The sequence below is a fragment of the Lissotriton helveticus genome, chromosome 1_1, assembly GCF_964261635.1.
Source record: "Lissotriton helveticus chromosome 1_1, aLisHel1.1, whole genome shotgun sequence".
Taxonomy (NCBI): Eukaryota; Metazoa; Chordata; class Amphibia; order Caudata; family Salamandridae; genus Lissotriton; species Lissotriton helveticus.
In genome coordinates this window covers 2,073,639,873-2,073,655,127 of record NC_136057.1, presented here as the reverse complement: position 1 = coordinate 2,073,655,127, position 15,255 = coordinate 2,073,639,873, and the positions used below count along the sequence as shown (strand labels likewise).

General features: G+C 42.9%; 1 protein-coding gene across 1 annotated transcript in view; it reads right to left on the bottom strand.

The window, feature by feature from the left end:
• Window positions 1–546: 546 nt before the first annotated feature.
• LOC144755902 (putative ferric-chelate reductase 1) overlaps window positions 547–15,255 on the bottom strand; it is a 328,302-nt gene continuing 313,593 nt past the window's right edge. Inside the window, exon 16 of the mRNA XM_078645292.1 lies at window positions 547–1,875. Coding sequence (XP_078501418.1) covers window positions 1,786–1,875 — 90 coding nt within the window. The 3' untranslated portion in view covers window positions 547–1,785. The remainder of the gene's footprint in view (window positions 1,876–15,255) is intronic.

Genomic DNA, 15,255 nt, shown 5'->3' with positions numbered 1-15,255 from the left:
CAAGTGATGGACTTTTTAATCATGGTATTTATATTTCCAGTCTTAATGCATTGTTTTTTTGTTGTTTTTTTAGGAAGCAATCAGAATGTACAATATTTCCTGATTTTTACTGAGAAGATTAAGCACTCATATGCTGTGGTTCAGCAATGTGGTTATTTATTATCACTGCATGTATTCTAAAATATTCACCAGGTTGGGGGCACTTAACTACAGGTAAAATGGATCACTGTATCAAAAATCATTTTATCTGCTGAGGCACAACATAGATAATCTATAATTCCTTCCTCTTAACACATGTTTAGCTATACGTATGACTCGTGCTTAGCACTGGATTACGGTAACTTTAAACTCAATGAGAAATCCATGCAAAAAGTTGTAGTTTTAGGGTCAGATCCTGACCAGCACATGTAATCCCCGAGATTAGGGGCCAATGAATTTATATATATGTATATCTGTATCTATATCTATATCTATATTTATATATATATATATATATATATATATATATATATATATATATATATATATATATATAAATTATTTTTTTCAAACGCTAGTCTAGCAACACTATATATATATATATATGCAATCACCATTAAATATGCAGAATACAGATTTCACAGTCTTGATAAGGTCAATGTAAGGGAGATTTGACTGCATGTTTTTCTTGCATTCCATTGCACTATACAGATAAGGATGTATTGTGAGTTTTAAACGTGGGTTATTTAGGCCCACACTACAGCAACACTATGCAGTTTTCAATATGAGGTACCTCTGACAAGCAGTTCCTTTGAGAGAATGCGTTTTGCATCAGTTGAATCCTCCAAAGGATTTCATTGGAACAGCTTGCACATTTTATGGGTTTATGGGCTCATTTAAAATTTGGTGGGCAGCCCGCCGGTTCACCGGTTTGTCTGCAAATCTGGCCTCTGGCATCTCAGTGGAGGAGCATACATTGAGAAGACAAATGTATACGTTGAAAAGAATTCTGAGCAGGTGCCATGTTTTTTGTCCCCGCTCAGTATTCCTTCCAGTTTTTTTATTTTTATTGTAGCAAAGTCACAAAGTAGAAGTTTGTTTCTGAGCAAGAAAAATATTATGTCCCTGACATGCAGGGAGTGTTTTCCCTGCCCAGGAAAACAACCCTTGGTGACCGGGTTGAAGGAAATAAAGTGATAGTCACTTGACCTTAAAAAAGGCACGGCTTGCCTTATGCGATGGTCACTGATAAAAGCTGACATGCTTCCAAATGAAGCGGGACACTGCGAGGTTAGTGAATATGACACCCACCACAAGTTGGTTGATTCCCAGCATCAGCCAACATTAAAATGACCCCGTTTATCTATTATGGAAATATTACTTCTTGAACATTTACTATTCAGTATACTAAAAATAAATAAGTAGAAAAACCAACAGATAGTATTCATTTTTTAAGAGTGGCGGGGAAAAGCTGATAGTATGGCACATCCAATATAAATGTTATATATTGTTGGAGTAAATGACAAACATTAATAGCCACACAACATTCTGATAATAAACTAAGTGATTCTTTAGAGAATCATCACAATCAGAGTGAGGCAGTTGACTGAAAGACAAGGGTGAGCTACAATTTGATTGGTAATTATTTCTCTGAATTAATGTCAGTAATACATTTGTGCGATTAGTTCACTACTAAAAATAATAAGTAGGAAAATGACAAAGCCTTTTTGAAATGTCAAGAAATGTGTTAAAGGAAAGCATTTTCTCTCAGTCATATACTTCGTTATTCTCAGCAGAAGTTAATTTTCACGACTGTCCGATTCCCACGAGAAGAGCAATTAAGAAGGCCAGGTTCACAATTATGTAGGTGACAACAAAAAGTCCCTCATTTTTTACCTGTAGAAGAAAGAACAACATATTCTTAGAGTGCATATACTTTTTCATATGTCTGATTGCCCATCACAACTCTGGTATCTTCTATAGCATAGCCTACCTCGCAAGATATATTCACGCATAACTTTTCAATCAAATGGCTTAGGGGCCAATTGCGAGTGAAAACCGCCCGCTATATAATTACTTTTGTTGTCATTTTTGGGCGATTTCTTTGGCTTTCTGACAGTGGCACTGCAATGGAAATGTCTAAAACATTTCCAGCATGGCATTAACTGAAAAATCCATGCCGTGCTGGAACTTCTGTGCATGCACCTTGGGGCGCAGGTTATGCCCCCCTATGTGCATCCACAGGGCATAAGGCAAAAGATTTCCTCTCTGCCAGGGTTTTCATGGTGAACGAACTGCCATGAAAACCCTGGCAGAGAGGAAACTCGTAATATTCTTGGCGGGACTACGGCAGTTCCGCCAAGCATATGGATGCCTCTAGACCATCGCACCATCGCCAGGGAATAGCAGTTCCCTGGCGGAGTTGGCAGTCTGAGGGTAGCAGGACCACTAGGGTTGTAATGTGGCGGCCGTAAGACCGTCATCACCACCCCACCATGAGTCTGGCAGTCCGAGGTCCGTCAGACTTGTAATTAGGCACTAAGGGCCATATGTAGGTAACTTGGAAATACCGATTCCCAAATACCGAATCTTACCGATTCGGTATTTAGGAATCGGTATTTCATATGTAGGGAATAATTCTGTAAAAAACTACAGAATCGTTAATATTCCTACCCATTTACCGATTCCTTAATGCCGAATCCTTCCCTACATCAGAAATGCCTAAATACCGGTCAGTAACGGGGACATTTACCGAATTTCACCCTTACCGACCGGTATTTGGGCCACCTACATCGGGCCCTAAGTGTCTACATTTATTCCATGTTTAGTTCATGGAGATGCATCTGGGCAATCGGACTGAAAGGTGGTCAAAAATAGTTTTTCTTTCTATTTCTCTTAGGAAACTTTGCTCTGCATTGTATTAAAAATCGCTGAACATAATCATATCAAACTTGGCATAACACTAGAAATTAACTCAGAGCAGTGTCTTTGTTGGGTATGAAGTAAATATGGTCACCAGGTTCTGAGAGCTAAGTATTACAAACAGGTATTGGTTAGGCTTTGAAAGGGTAATGTTCCTGGAATCTGGACTATTCATTTGCAGATCATTCATGGTTCTGGATTCTTGAAACCTCTGGTGTAGCGCCAAGTTGACCACTCTTTACATGTCACAAATTACGGAAGAAAATGTGAACAGATATGTGACATGAACATGCACCTAGCACATGTTTTATATTAGATTCAATGATTTCTGAAAATATTTCACTCAACAATACTATTAAAGATGTCTTTATTGTAGAATTAGAGAATCTACAAGTGTGCTTAACCATGCTAATTAAGATGTTTGAAGAAAATGTTATGAATATAAAACCTCATCATTTATTACATATTGTACTAATTCTGAAGAAGTAACCCGACTTTTGTAAATGAGTGCTATAACGTATGATTAACACATAATGACTTTAAACTGTGATTAAAACCATCTGATTATATATATAATGTGATCTTACTAGAAACAAGAAAGTTTATGTAATGTGTGCACTGATGTTATATGTATATGCATTTAAATGCATTTCATAGTCATACTTACACTTGGTTTATTGTAAAGATTTACTGTATGCCACACACAGTATGATTTCAATTACATGTACTAGAAACTTGTATCCATTTATGCTCAAATGTGCACACACATAGTGAATGGCACCATTGGATTTATGTTTAACTTGTCTTAATAGTTTAGGTCTGTATTTCACCATGTTGCATTTCATACAATAATGGTTTCCAGTTTCTGCTAGCAAGAGATTTCTTGCAGGTATTCACATTCATTATTAGTTTAGGATAAAAACATTACTGGACTAGAAATAGGGAAAAGAGCCCGAGAAGAAGACCTTGGCAAAGGTAGATGGAGAAAGAGAGCGTCAACTGAAAAGACTATTGAGCAAATGTTTCAATTCACAGTGTCTGAGAAAGAGATGCTGTTCCCATGTGGGACAATCAGACTGCAACCAGGGAACTTGATGAGGATAATGGCCCCCTGATGGTGTGATCAATGGGGGTTTACCTATGGACTTTGTATGTTAAAATACAGTGTTCACACCACCAGGGAGGTAGATAACTTATTTCCTGATTTTATGCAGAATCCCATTGGAGATTCCTTCCTGAAGTCTGCCGGACTGCCTTGCTGACCCCTTCTGCAGACTCTATGCAGACCTTTCTGGTCGATTCCTTGCAGACACCTTTCCTTGATTCCCCATCACCTGAATGGCGTTTGAGAGCTTTGGACTTCAATGCTTCCTTTTGATTCTTTCCTAAGTATCGCTTAGACTAATACTTATTCCTGACCCATCGAAGACTCTTGACCCAGCTTCTGAGATGCTAACACTTTCTTGCTTGCTTGATTTCCTTTTGTTCTGTCCTGACTTCCTTCATGGAAATTCCCTGATTTATGAGTACTTTGTTTCCTAACCATCCTCTGGACTTTGAAATGCTAGATTATTAATGTACAGGCAAGAGAGTTTTAGAGTATTTAAAGAGCACCACATATTGATGTTGCTTTTCTGTATTGCAATCACAGAACTGCTTGTGTATTTAATACTAGTCCACCTGATTTTCTTCAGGAGGCTTGGACTTCCAGTTTTTTTTCTGTACCTTTACAGCATGGTTTTAGGAGTAGTGTATTTTACCTTGATTATTAATTTGTAATACATTTTTTGAACTAGGCTACCGATTCCTTGTGTTTCCAAATATGTTGTACTGTTAATTGCAATTTGATTGAACGCAAAGATTAACTCCCATCACCTCTCAGTCGGGTTTAAAAGGTCTATCGGAGGACCAATGGCAAGCAGGTAAGCTCAGAAAACAACGCTTCACCTCCAAGGAAAATACTTTTGAAAATGAAACAAATTTGATGTAAGAAGGAGCATTGTGTTACATTCTTACATAAAAGGGCTGGTACATCCCCTTAGGTTTCAAGGATCTGGGAAACTCAAGTTGCTGATGAAAACTTAAATGGGCAAAAGCATGCATTTTTGGTCCGCAGTAAAGGTGGTTATAAGGTTGAGTGTATGGCTTTGGCCAATACTAACTCTGCATGTTGAAGACTGTGTGAAGCTAGAGTTGGATGTGTGGGAGGTTGTTGTAATGCCAGACTGAAGAGCATACACAGACTGAGATGGTAACTTGGGAATTTAGGAATAGTGACTGGCCACAGGCTAAGCGGTGCTGCCAACCCTGCTGTACATAGCAAAAGGCAGTTCACTGCAAGAGTGGGTTGTGTATGATTTGGGTTCAGGACATGGCTGTATCCATAGATTCTGGGCATAGTTGCAGGATATGCTCAAGGTCTCTCATGAAAATGAGACTGGGGTAACAGCACTGCTAAAATATTCATCAGAGCTGCTAAGCATGACCAAAGCCAGTGCCTGGTGCCCTGTGGCTCTGGAGACAGATGGAGCAGGCTAAAGCATGTCCAACCCCCAGGATATGACTTTCTGTTTTGCCCTGCAAGCTCTCCAGAGCACTGAGACATGAACAAAGGCCCTACTTTACACTTGGAGCCAAATGCCAAGCAAAAGATCTTTCCCATGCAGCTTTGGTGCTGAGGTAATGGGTTCACAACTCTGTAAAAATCCACTCCATATACCCACTTCTCGCTGTGCATGCCTAAAGTTTATGTCTTTTGTGACTAGTGTCAGGAAGCCTGAGAAAATGATTTGGTCACAGGCACCAATGCAAATGGGATTTGTTCTTCATACTTGTCTATTGTGCTCTAGAACCAGAGAGACTGGGGACAGGGAACAACAAAAAGACCATGTCCTCCTGATGAGGTGCATCAATGGGTCATTATCAAGGGACCTAGGTGCATGTAAGGCCTAGTATCATGCTTTTTGTGGAAATCTTCCTGTTCCTGGATGAGCACCAAGTGCAGTGGGCACTGGTGGTAGGGATACTAAGTACCAACATTGACAACACACATTATTGTTTCACCTCTCTAATTGTACTAGTTACTGACAACCATCCCTCCTAATTTTCCCACCCACACTCACACTATGATCACACATTTAGTACTCTGTCAATTCGACCACTACTGTGCCTAACTACTTAACTCATGGAACACAAATGTACTTAGAATGGTACATTAAGACATTGAAAGATGCTCAGAGACATATGTCAAGAGCACACTGGCCCACAGAGATAATACAAGGCACTCACACAAACACACACACACACACTGAGACTGATAGTCACAGATCCAAACTAAGATAAATTGAGCTAGTGCTATTGACATCAACAAAGTGCATACATAACAACATACATCAATTGCAAAGGAGCATAGTTAAAGTGTTTTCAAGGTCACAATGCAAAACACCTAGGGCCTGATTCACAAAGATAAACTCACACTTTTTTGTAAGTGTACGTTTTGTTTGATATTCACAAGCTACGACTTAATAGTAAGTTTATGACAACGGAGACTCCACAGTAGGGGTGGAGAACTCAGCACTCCGTCCTGAGTACAGAGTCTCTGCTGGAATAAGCTAACTATCAACTTGTAGATTGTGAATACTAAAAAGACTTAAACTTACACAAAAATGTGAGTATACCTTTGTGAATTGGGCCCTAAAAATATCACAGTTAACATACATTAACTCTGCTGCAAATGAATCTTAAAAGCTATAACATTACATCGCACTTGTATTTTTTTAAAAAACACATGATTGCTGGCATCACCCATAATTACTAGTGACATCACAATACCCTTAAAATGCATTCACTGTTGACATTATGACAATAAATAAATTGCTGAATACATGATGTATCATATCAAGAAACATCCTCCCACTCATAGGCTGTCATATGTGTTCTACTGTACACTACAATGAACACAGTTTTACAAGTAGTGACAATAAAATTCTTAATATTATCTACCACCTCATCACTAATTTCACTTAGGAAGTGGTTTGTTGTGCTTTTTGTAATCTAATGTTTGATGTCATAGTTGAGTTACTAACCAGACATGACTTAAAACTGTGTATTGACATTTTGTATGTACGCATGTATGTAAGTTCCATTTCTATAACACGAAGCAAGCCAAAAGGCAGACGAGCAGTCAAAATGGGCAAAGTGTACCATAAAGTCAATGAGTGATAGGAAAAGTAGAAGACATTGTGAAGTTGTACATTTTGAAGAGTTGTATTTTCAACTCTTTCAAACATTGAAGCAGCATGGGCCAGTCCTGATGAATATGGAGATATTGTTCTACATCCTGAGGATATAGATGGAAAAGGCCAGTTGCCTTTTTGTGGCGTAGTGCTTATTATAGAATACCATGGTATGTTAGATGTACTTCTTAAGTGCAACATATGAAAATGATTAAAGTCAAGAAAAAACTAAAAGCAATACACCTAAATTTACATAAACAAGTGTGTTACTCACATACTGCAACTTAAGGGGCAAAATCTGCTATAAGGAGACAAAGCACAGTTCACAGTTTGGTACAACTCTTTGCTGTACTAATTAGGGTGTACATCAACAAACAAAAACAACGTTACTGAGATTTGTACACCAAAGCATTTCTACCAGATGTTTGTTATTTTGCCTAGTCTCCTCTATCCTTGATAGGCATGCCAAGAACTCTTAATTTCAAATGGAGTGACACTAGTAAGACACAGGGCTCCATCTGGCAGGATGGACTGTTACAGACGGGTGGGTACTAACTATGTAATAGTGGAGGTTCCTGTGGTAAACAGAGTTTTGGACGGTTCTGGGTGCATTGATGCTGCATTTTATGGGTAAATATTTCAACTTCTTTGTTTACAGAATTCAAACTTTGTAATGTTGGGCTCTCTTGTGGAAGAAATTGCTGTTGCATGGCTGGGAAGGTATTTTCTCCTTACTAATAGTATATTTGACCTTCAAACCACTCACTGGCTCAGCAGTAGATAAGTGCTGGACCTGGCCCTTTTTGCAGGGTCATCCCCAAACTCCTTTCCACCCCTCCTGCTTTCTGAACCTGTTTTTGTTGGCTTTTAGGGCTCTGCACGCTTTACTACTGCTAACCAGGGCAAATGTGCTTATGCTCTTTGCTTAAAGCATGATAACATTGGCCTACACCCCATTGGCATATTTAATTTACTTGTAAATCCCTAGTAAAGTGGCACTACATGTGCCGAGGTCCTATCAATTTAATGCAGCTAGTGGGCCTGCAGCACAGCTTCTGGCATCCACCAATGCGGGACTTTAAGAATGTCTCAGGCCTACCACTGCAGAGTCTGTGTGTGTAGTTTAAACTGCCATTTCGATGTCGCAAAGTAAAACTTTTGCCAGGACCTAACCTTCCCTTTAAATACATATAGGTCACACCCAGGGTAGCCCTGCACAGCCTGGAGGGCATGGTACAATGTATTTAAAAAGTAGGACATTTACTTTTAAGTTTTATGTGTCCTTGTGTAGTCATATTACATTTTATAAGTGCAATTTCCAAATGGGTAGAGATAACCAGTACATGTTTTATGTGAACAGGCTCTTGGTACAAACCTCGAGAAGGTAAAACTTCAGCGAGACCAATCAGGGACTATATTTGACTTGCGTGCTATCGTGGTGAATGTTTGACTTTGACCCAGTCCAGCGTGACCAGATAGCCACAGTTGGCACTTTCTCATTTAGATGCTATTTAGATGCTATTTTTCACTTTATTCTTTAAGACTTCATTAGTGTTCATTGGATTTTTGTGGTTTTGGTCTTGTTTTATTCATTAAATTATTTTACTAACCTGTTGTGGGAGTTTTTTGTGTGGTAATTTCACTGTTTTTGTGTTTGACCTGTTGCACTAACACTATGCACATTACCTCTAAGCCAGTCCTCATTGTTATGTTATGTTATGTTATGTTTATTTTCTATAGCGCACGGCTACTCCAACGGAGTGTCCCGGCGCTTTATAGTGGCAGCTCATAAAAACATAACAAACAAAGATATTCAAAGACAACAGGACAGCACAACTAAAGGGTAAAAAGCCAAGTTTTTAGGGCTTTCCTAAAAGACAGCAGATTAGGGGTGCAGCGTAAGGCCAATGGCAGAGTGTTCCAAAGCTGGGGCGCCCTCAAACTAAAAGAGCGCCCCCCCAATCCGGGCCTTCCTAACTCGGGGAACCACCGCAAGAGGCAAAGAATTAGAGCGCAATGCTCTGGTAGGACGATAAAAAACAAGCCTGCGTTGGAGATATTTAGCTCCCAGACCGAAAAGCGCTTTATGGGCCAGGGTCAGTGCCTTGAAAATTATCCGCTTCCGGATAGGCAGCCAATGGAGTGACTGTAAAAGACCGGACACTCTGGCTCGCCTGCGAAGGCCAAAAATGGCACGCGCCGCGGAATTCTGCACGACCTGTAATCGCTGCACTAAATAATCCGGGAGACCCAGATAAAGCACGTTGGCATAATCCAATCTGGAGCCAATGAAAACTTGCACCGTTATCTTCCTGTGCTCTTCAGTGAGCAGAGGAAGAAACTTCCGGAGCATCCTGAGGATGCCGAAACATGTGCCCGTGAGGCCGAGAATCTGAGATCTCATCGCCAGATTGTTATCGATCTTAACTCCCAGGTTTTTTACCACCTGGGATGCCTGAGCAGGAGGAAACATATCAGTTGGCCACCATGCCTGCCAATCAGGGTCCGCGGCACAACCAAAAAACAGCACCTCCGACTTGTCAGAGTTACATTTAAGGCTGCTCTGCTGGAACCAGCTGAACACTGCCCCGAGACAGTCCCGAATGCTCTCTCCATCGAAGTCCTCACCTTTTCTACATGTGAAGAGAAGCTGGGTGTCATCGGCGTAAGAAACGATCTGGGCCCCATAAGACTCCGCCAGTGCCGCCAAGGGGGTCATAAAGATGTTAAAAAGGGTCGGGCTCAACACAGAACCCTGCGGAACTCCGACTCCCAGTGGCGGCATCTCAGCAGAGCCCGGGGGGACCCAGACCATTTGTAGACGGCCAGCTAGAAAAGATGTAAACCAGCTGAACACCATCCCCCTCAGACCGATGTTATAGAGTCTGGCGAGGAGCCCCTCGTGGGGGACGCTGTCAAAAGCCGCCGACAGATCAAGCATGACAAGCATGGCTTTGCCTCCAGAATCTACAACCTCCCTAATGGCCTCAGACACTTCTAAAAGCATCGTCTCGGTACTCAAATTGGGCCGGAAGCCAGATTGAGAAGGGTGCAGCAGATCATTAGTCTCCAGAAAAACGGAGAGCACGCTGTGAACGTGCTTTTCCGTAATTTTTGCCAGCACTGGAAGAAGCGATATAGGCCTATAATTGACCAGCGCCTCAGGGTCTAAACCCGGCTTTTTGAGGAGGGGGATCACCATTGCCCGCTTCCAGGCCTGCGGGACCATCCCCTCCCTTAAAGAGCGGTTCAAAAGTGGATTAATCAATGGGTTAATCACATCCGCCATCCTCCCCAAAAATTTGGCCGGGCAGGGGTCTAGCGGTGACCCTGATTTGAGGTTGACTAGAAATGCCAATGATGTAGAAAGAGAGATGGGGGGAAAAGCAGACAAGGCAAAAACAGGAGTGGGCGGAGGATCTAACCTAACCTCACTGCTGGGAAAAACTTCCACTGACCTCCCAGAAAAGGAGTCCTGGATCAATTTGATCTTGTTGGTAAAAAAATGAGCAAGGTCACAGGCCCATGACTCAGAGAGAGCGGTTTGAGAGAGATTAGATCTAGGGGTTATAAACTCCCTCACCACAGTAAAGATCTCCCTGCAAGAATTAGAAGCTGCCTCAATCCTCCTCGCCAAGTAGTCCTTTTTCTCGCGAAGGATATCGCGGTGATATGCTTTAATAGCAGTCCTATAAGCAAGTCTAGCCATCGGGTCATACTGGGAGCGCCAAACCCTCTCGGCCACCTTGCACTGGCGGCGGGCGGTAAATAGCGCTTCCGTAAACCACGGAGCAGAGACCCGCTTAGGAGTAGCCCGAGACGCCCGCACCGGGGCTAAATCATTCAGCCTATCAGTCTGCCACAGCTGCAAGGAGTCCACATCCCGCTCTAAGTCACCTGTGAGGGGACACGGATGTTCGAGAAAAGCCTGAGCTAAGGTCTCAGGAGTCACACAATGAAGTGCCCTAGAGGCAGACCCCTGTGGTCTGGACACAGTGCTAGACAATTTCTCCCTACCCCGGATACAAAACCTGACCAGCTTGTGGTCGGACCAGAGCACCGAGACAAGCTCTATATCCTCCAGTGGCGCCGTGGAGAAGACCTGATCCAGAGTGTGACCCTTGTCATGTGTGGGGCCAGATAAAAAAGGCACCAGGCCAAGGGGAGCCGTGTTATCAGATAGCTTAATCACATCTGGATCCTCGCCCTCATCCATATGGAAATTGAAGTCTCCCGCCAACACACAATGCTCCACCCTCAAGGCTAGCCCTGCCACGGCAGCTTGGAGTTCATCAAAAAAAGATCCCGCCGGACCAGGGGGTCTGTAGACCAACAGCCCGCTAAAAGCTTGATGGGGGGCCAGAGTAATGGAGAATGCCAGGGACTCAGAACCTGTAATAGTTTCTATCGGAATGATAGAGCAGGTAGCCCGCTTGTTTACAACAAGAGCCACCCAGCCTCCCCTCCCCTTCAGTCTGTCTTGGCGGAAGATGTTATACTGAGATGGAATAGCCGTCAAGATATCCGGATTGGATGAATCACCCAACCATGTTTCCGTTAGCATCAGGCATAGTGGTTGTTCTGTCGCAAGGAGGTCATAGATCTCCAAGGCGTGTCTGCACACAGATCTAGTATTGAGAAGTAGGCAGAGATGTTTAAATTCATCCTCTTCCCTCTGTGACGGCGCATAGCCGGGTGTCCAACCACATCCCGGGCAGAGCCTCTTACCCCTGTAGCGTCCAGGAAAGACTGAACGACAAGTACAGGAAATATTTTGCAGGGAGCGAAGTTCCTGCGACGAGTAATAAACCATCCTTCTACCCACTGCGGAGAGCCCTAAGACCACCGACCCATCTGCCTCCGAGACGCTGACGAGCGCAGACGGGCAGGACTCTGGCAAGACTCAGGCAAAGCGAAGGCCGACCCGCTGCGCGATCCTGCTGCGCTTAGAGGACTGGTTTAAGTAGTGCCTCCAGGTGAGGTGCAAACCGCCCCACCAGGACACTCAATATGGCGCTGAAAGAGCGTCAATGCCCTTCCCAAAATGGCGCCCGAATGGCAGACTCGGCCAAACCCCAACCAACCCGGAACCGGGCCCGCTCGAGCAGCGGTGTATCACAGATTAATGTGCAGGTAAGGGGACACCTAAGAGAACACTTCCAGTTAAAAGCAGGGGAAATAAACAAAAAACGAACAAAAATACAAAACGGGGAGTTAAAAACAAAGCGCGCGCGCTGACCACGCGGCGCTAGATGCTGTAATGAGCTGCCAACCTGGCAAATGATTCCTTTCCAGGCAAAATCACTCAGAGAACCGCCTTAAGTAGTGCCTCCAGGTGAGGTGCAAACCGCCCCACCAGGACACTCAATATGGCGCTGAAAGAGCGTCAATGCCCTTCCCAAAATGGCGCCCGAATGGCAGACTCGGCCGAACCCCAACCAACCCGGAACCGGGCCCGCTCGAGCAGCGGTGTATCACAGATTAATGTGCAGGTAAGGGGACACCTAAGAGAACACTTCCAGTTAAAAGCAGGGGAAATAAACAAAAAACGAACAAAAATACAAAACGGGGAGTTAAAAACAAAGCGCGCTGACCACGCGGCGCTAGATGCTGTAATGAGCTGCCAACCTCGCAAATGATTCCTTTCAAGGCGAAATCACTCAGAGAACCGCCTTAAGTAGTGCCTCCAGGTGAGGTGCAAACCGCCCCACCAGGACACTCAATATGGCGCTGAAAGAGCGTCAATGCCCTTCCCAAAATGGCGCCTGAATGGCAGACTCGGCCGAACCCCAACCAACCCGGAACCGGGCCCGCTCGAGCAGCGGTGTATCACAGATTAATGTGCAGGTAAGGGGACACCTAAGAGAACACTTCCCGTTAAAAGCAGTGGAAATAAACAAAAAACGAACAAAAATACAAAACGGGGAGTTAAAAACAAAGCGCGCTGACCACGCGGCGCTAGATGCTGTAATGAGCTGCCAACCTGGCAAATGATTCCTTTCAAGGCGAAATCACTCAGAGAACCGCCTTAAGCAGTGCCTCCAGGTGAGGTGCAAACCGCCCCACCAGGACACTCAATATGGCGCTGAAAGAGCGTCAATGCCCTTCCCAAAATGGCGCCCGAATGGCAGACTCGGCCGAACCCCAACCAACCCGGAACTGGGCCCGCTCGAGCAGCAGTGTATCACAGATTAATGTGCAGGTAAGGGGACACCTAAGAGAACACTTCCAGTTAAAAGCAGGGGAAATAAACAAAAAACGAACAAAAATACAAAACTGTGAGTTAAAAACAAAGCGCGCTGACCACGCGGCGCTAGATGCTGTAATGAGCTGCCAACCTGGCAAATGATTCCTTTGCTCTGTGCCAAGCTACTAAGGTATGAGCACAGGTTAATTAGGGATTTGCTCATGCCTTGCCCTGACTAGAATTGTGGTTATTGCTTGAGCAGGGCTCAGACCCCAGTCAACCAGCAACCCAATTTCTCACAATAAGATATCTGACCCGTATTTAAAACTCTAACATGAGAAGGTTTGTTACTTTTTGCTGTTGCCTTTCACTCATACATTCAAAACAGTTTATTCCTCAGTTTTATTTTCAAACTAATTTCAGTAGTTGGGCTCAATTCATTGGTATTATCTGTCTTTGGGGGCAGGAAGTGCAGTCATACACAGTCCATGGTTTGAAGGGGGCTAGTGGAAGCAATCATGTTTATCTTTTACTTGCTACTCTCAGTATTGCAGCAAGTATGCCATGGAGCCTAATAACAGCAAGGAAAATACCCCTGCTGATATTTTGGTAACAGAATACACACATCATTTAGGTGCAGTAGACCCCCCACATCATTGGTCCCAAATACAACTCCAGTTGCTCCATTATTAACAGCTACAGACTTGTTTATGCCATGTGCTCAGTTTTCTCTCTAAACCTCGTTTTCACACGTATTTACTGATTACATATCTTCCTTTTGTTCTGCAGTTTCTTTTTCCTTTCCCTACATTCTGCTATGACCCTACTCAAGTTTACTGGTGCCTGTTGAAGTGACAAGAGCAGTTTTTCCTGCGTACGTAATCCATTGTGTAGCATTGTTAATCCCATGGGGTTATTCCTATTAGGTAATAAATAAAGCTTGGGCTTGTATATTGCATTTTGCATTCTCTTTGACACATTTGAGTTGATACCATGTAGTATCGGTAGTTCAGTAGTTTTTGATTTAATGATCATTCATTTTTATTCTTTACGGAATTCCTTGGCTAAAGATCCATAATTCACAAATTGAGTGGGCTAAGAGGCTAGTTCAATTCACCTCAGAGTATTGTATTGAGCAATGTTCACCCCAATCTACCTCTCTTTCTTTTTCACACCTAACCTAATAGCTGAACCCACTAAACTTGCTCCTTCATCCAAATCACCCTTAAGATTACCAGATTGAGCTAATACCAATTCCTCCAATCCAATAAAGGAGGATGTACCCCTTAACTGTGAAAGAAGAAACAGTCTTGAAAGAATACTTGGATGAAAACTTGAGGAAGTGTTTATTTTCTATTCCACATTCCCAGCAGTGCACCAGTTTGCTTTTGTGCCCAAGACAGATGCAAAGCTGCAACTGAGGTTGAAGTATAGGGGATTGAACATCATCACAATCACTAACCAGGTTCCACTATTCCTGATTTCAATTCTACTAAACCAAGTCAAGTCGGCCAATATCTTTTCAAAACTTGATTTGAGAGTAGCTTACAATTTAGGGAGGATCAGGAAATAGGTGGGAAACAGGTTTACTTTAAATACCCATTATGGCTACTTTGGGAACTTATTAATGCTGTTTTGTTTGTGTAATGCCGCTGCTGCATTTCACCATTTAATTATTGATATCGTCAGAGAAATTTTGGACTCTTATCATCATTACCTGGATGATATCATAGTATTTTCCCATCACATTACAGGAACATCAAAAACATGTGGCAGGGGTTCCACAAAGGTTGAGGTAAAATTATTTGTATGTCATGCCAGAAAAGTGCTCCTTTGAGGTGTGAACAAAATCCTTCTTAGTGTTCCAGATGATAGAATTAGTTCTACAGAAGAATGAATGAAGATATGGATTAAGTTGCAAAAAATTGACCT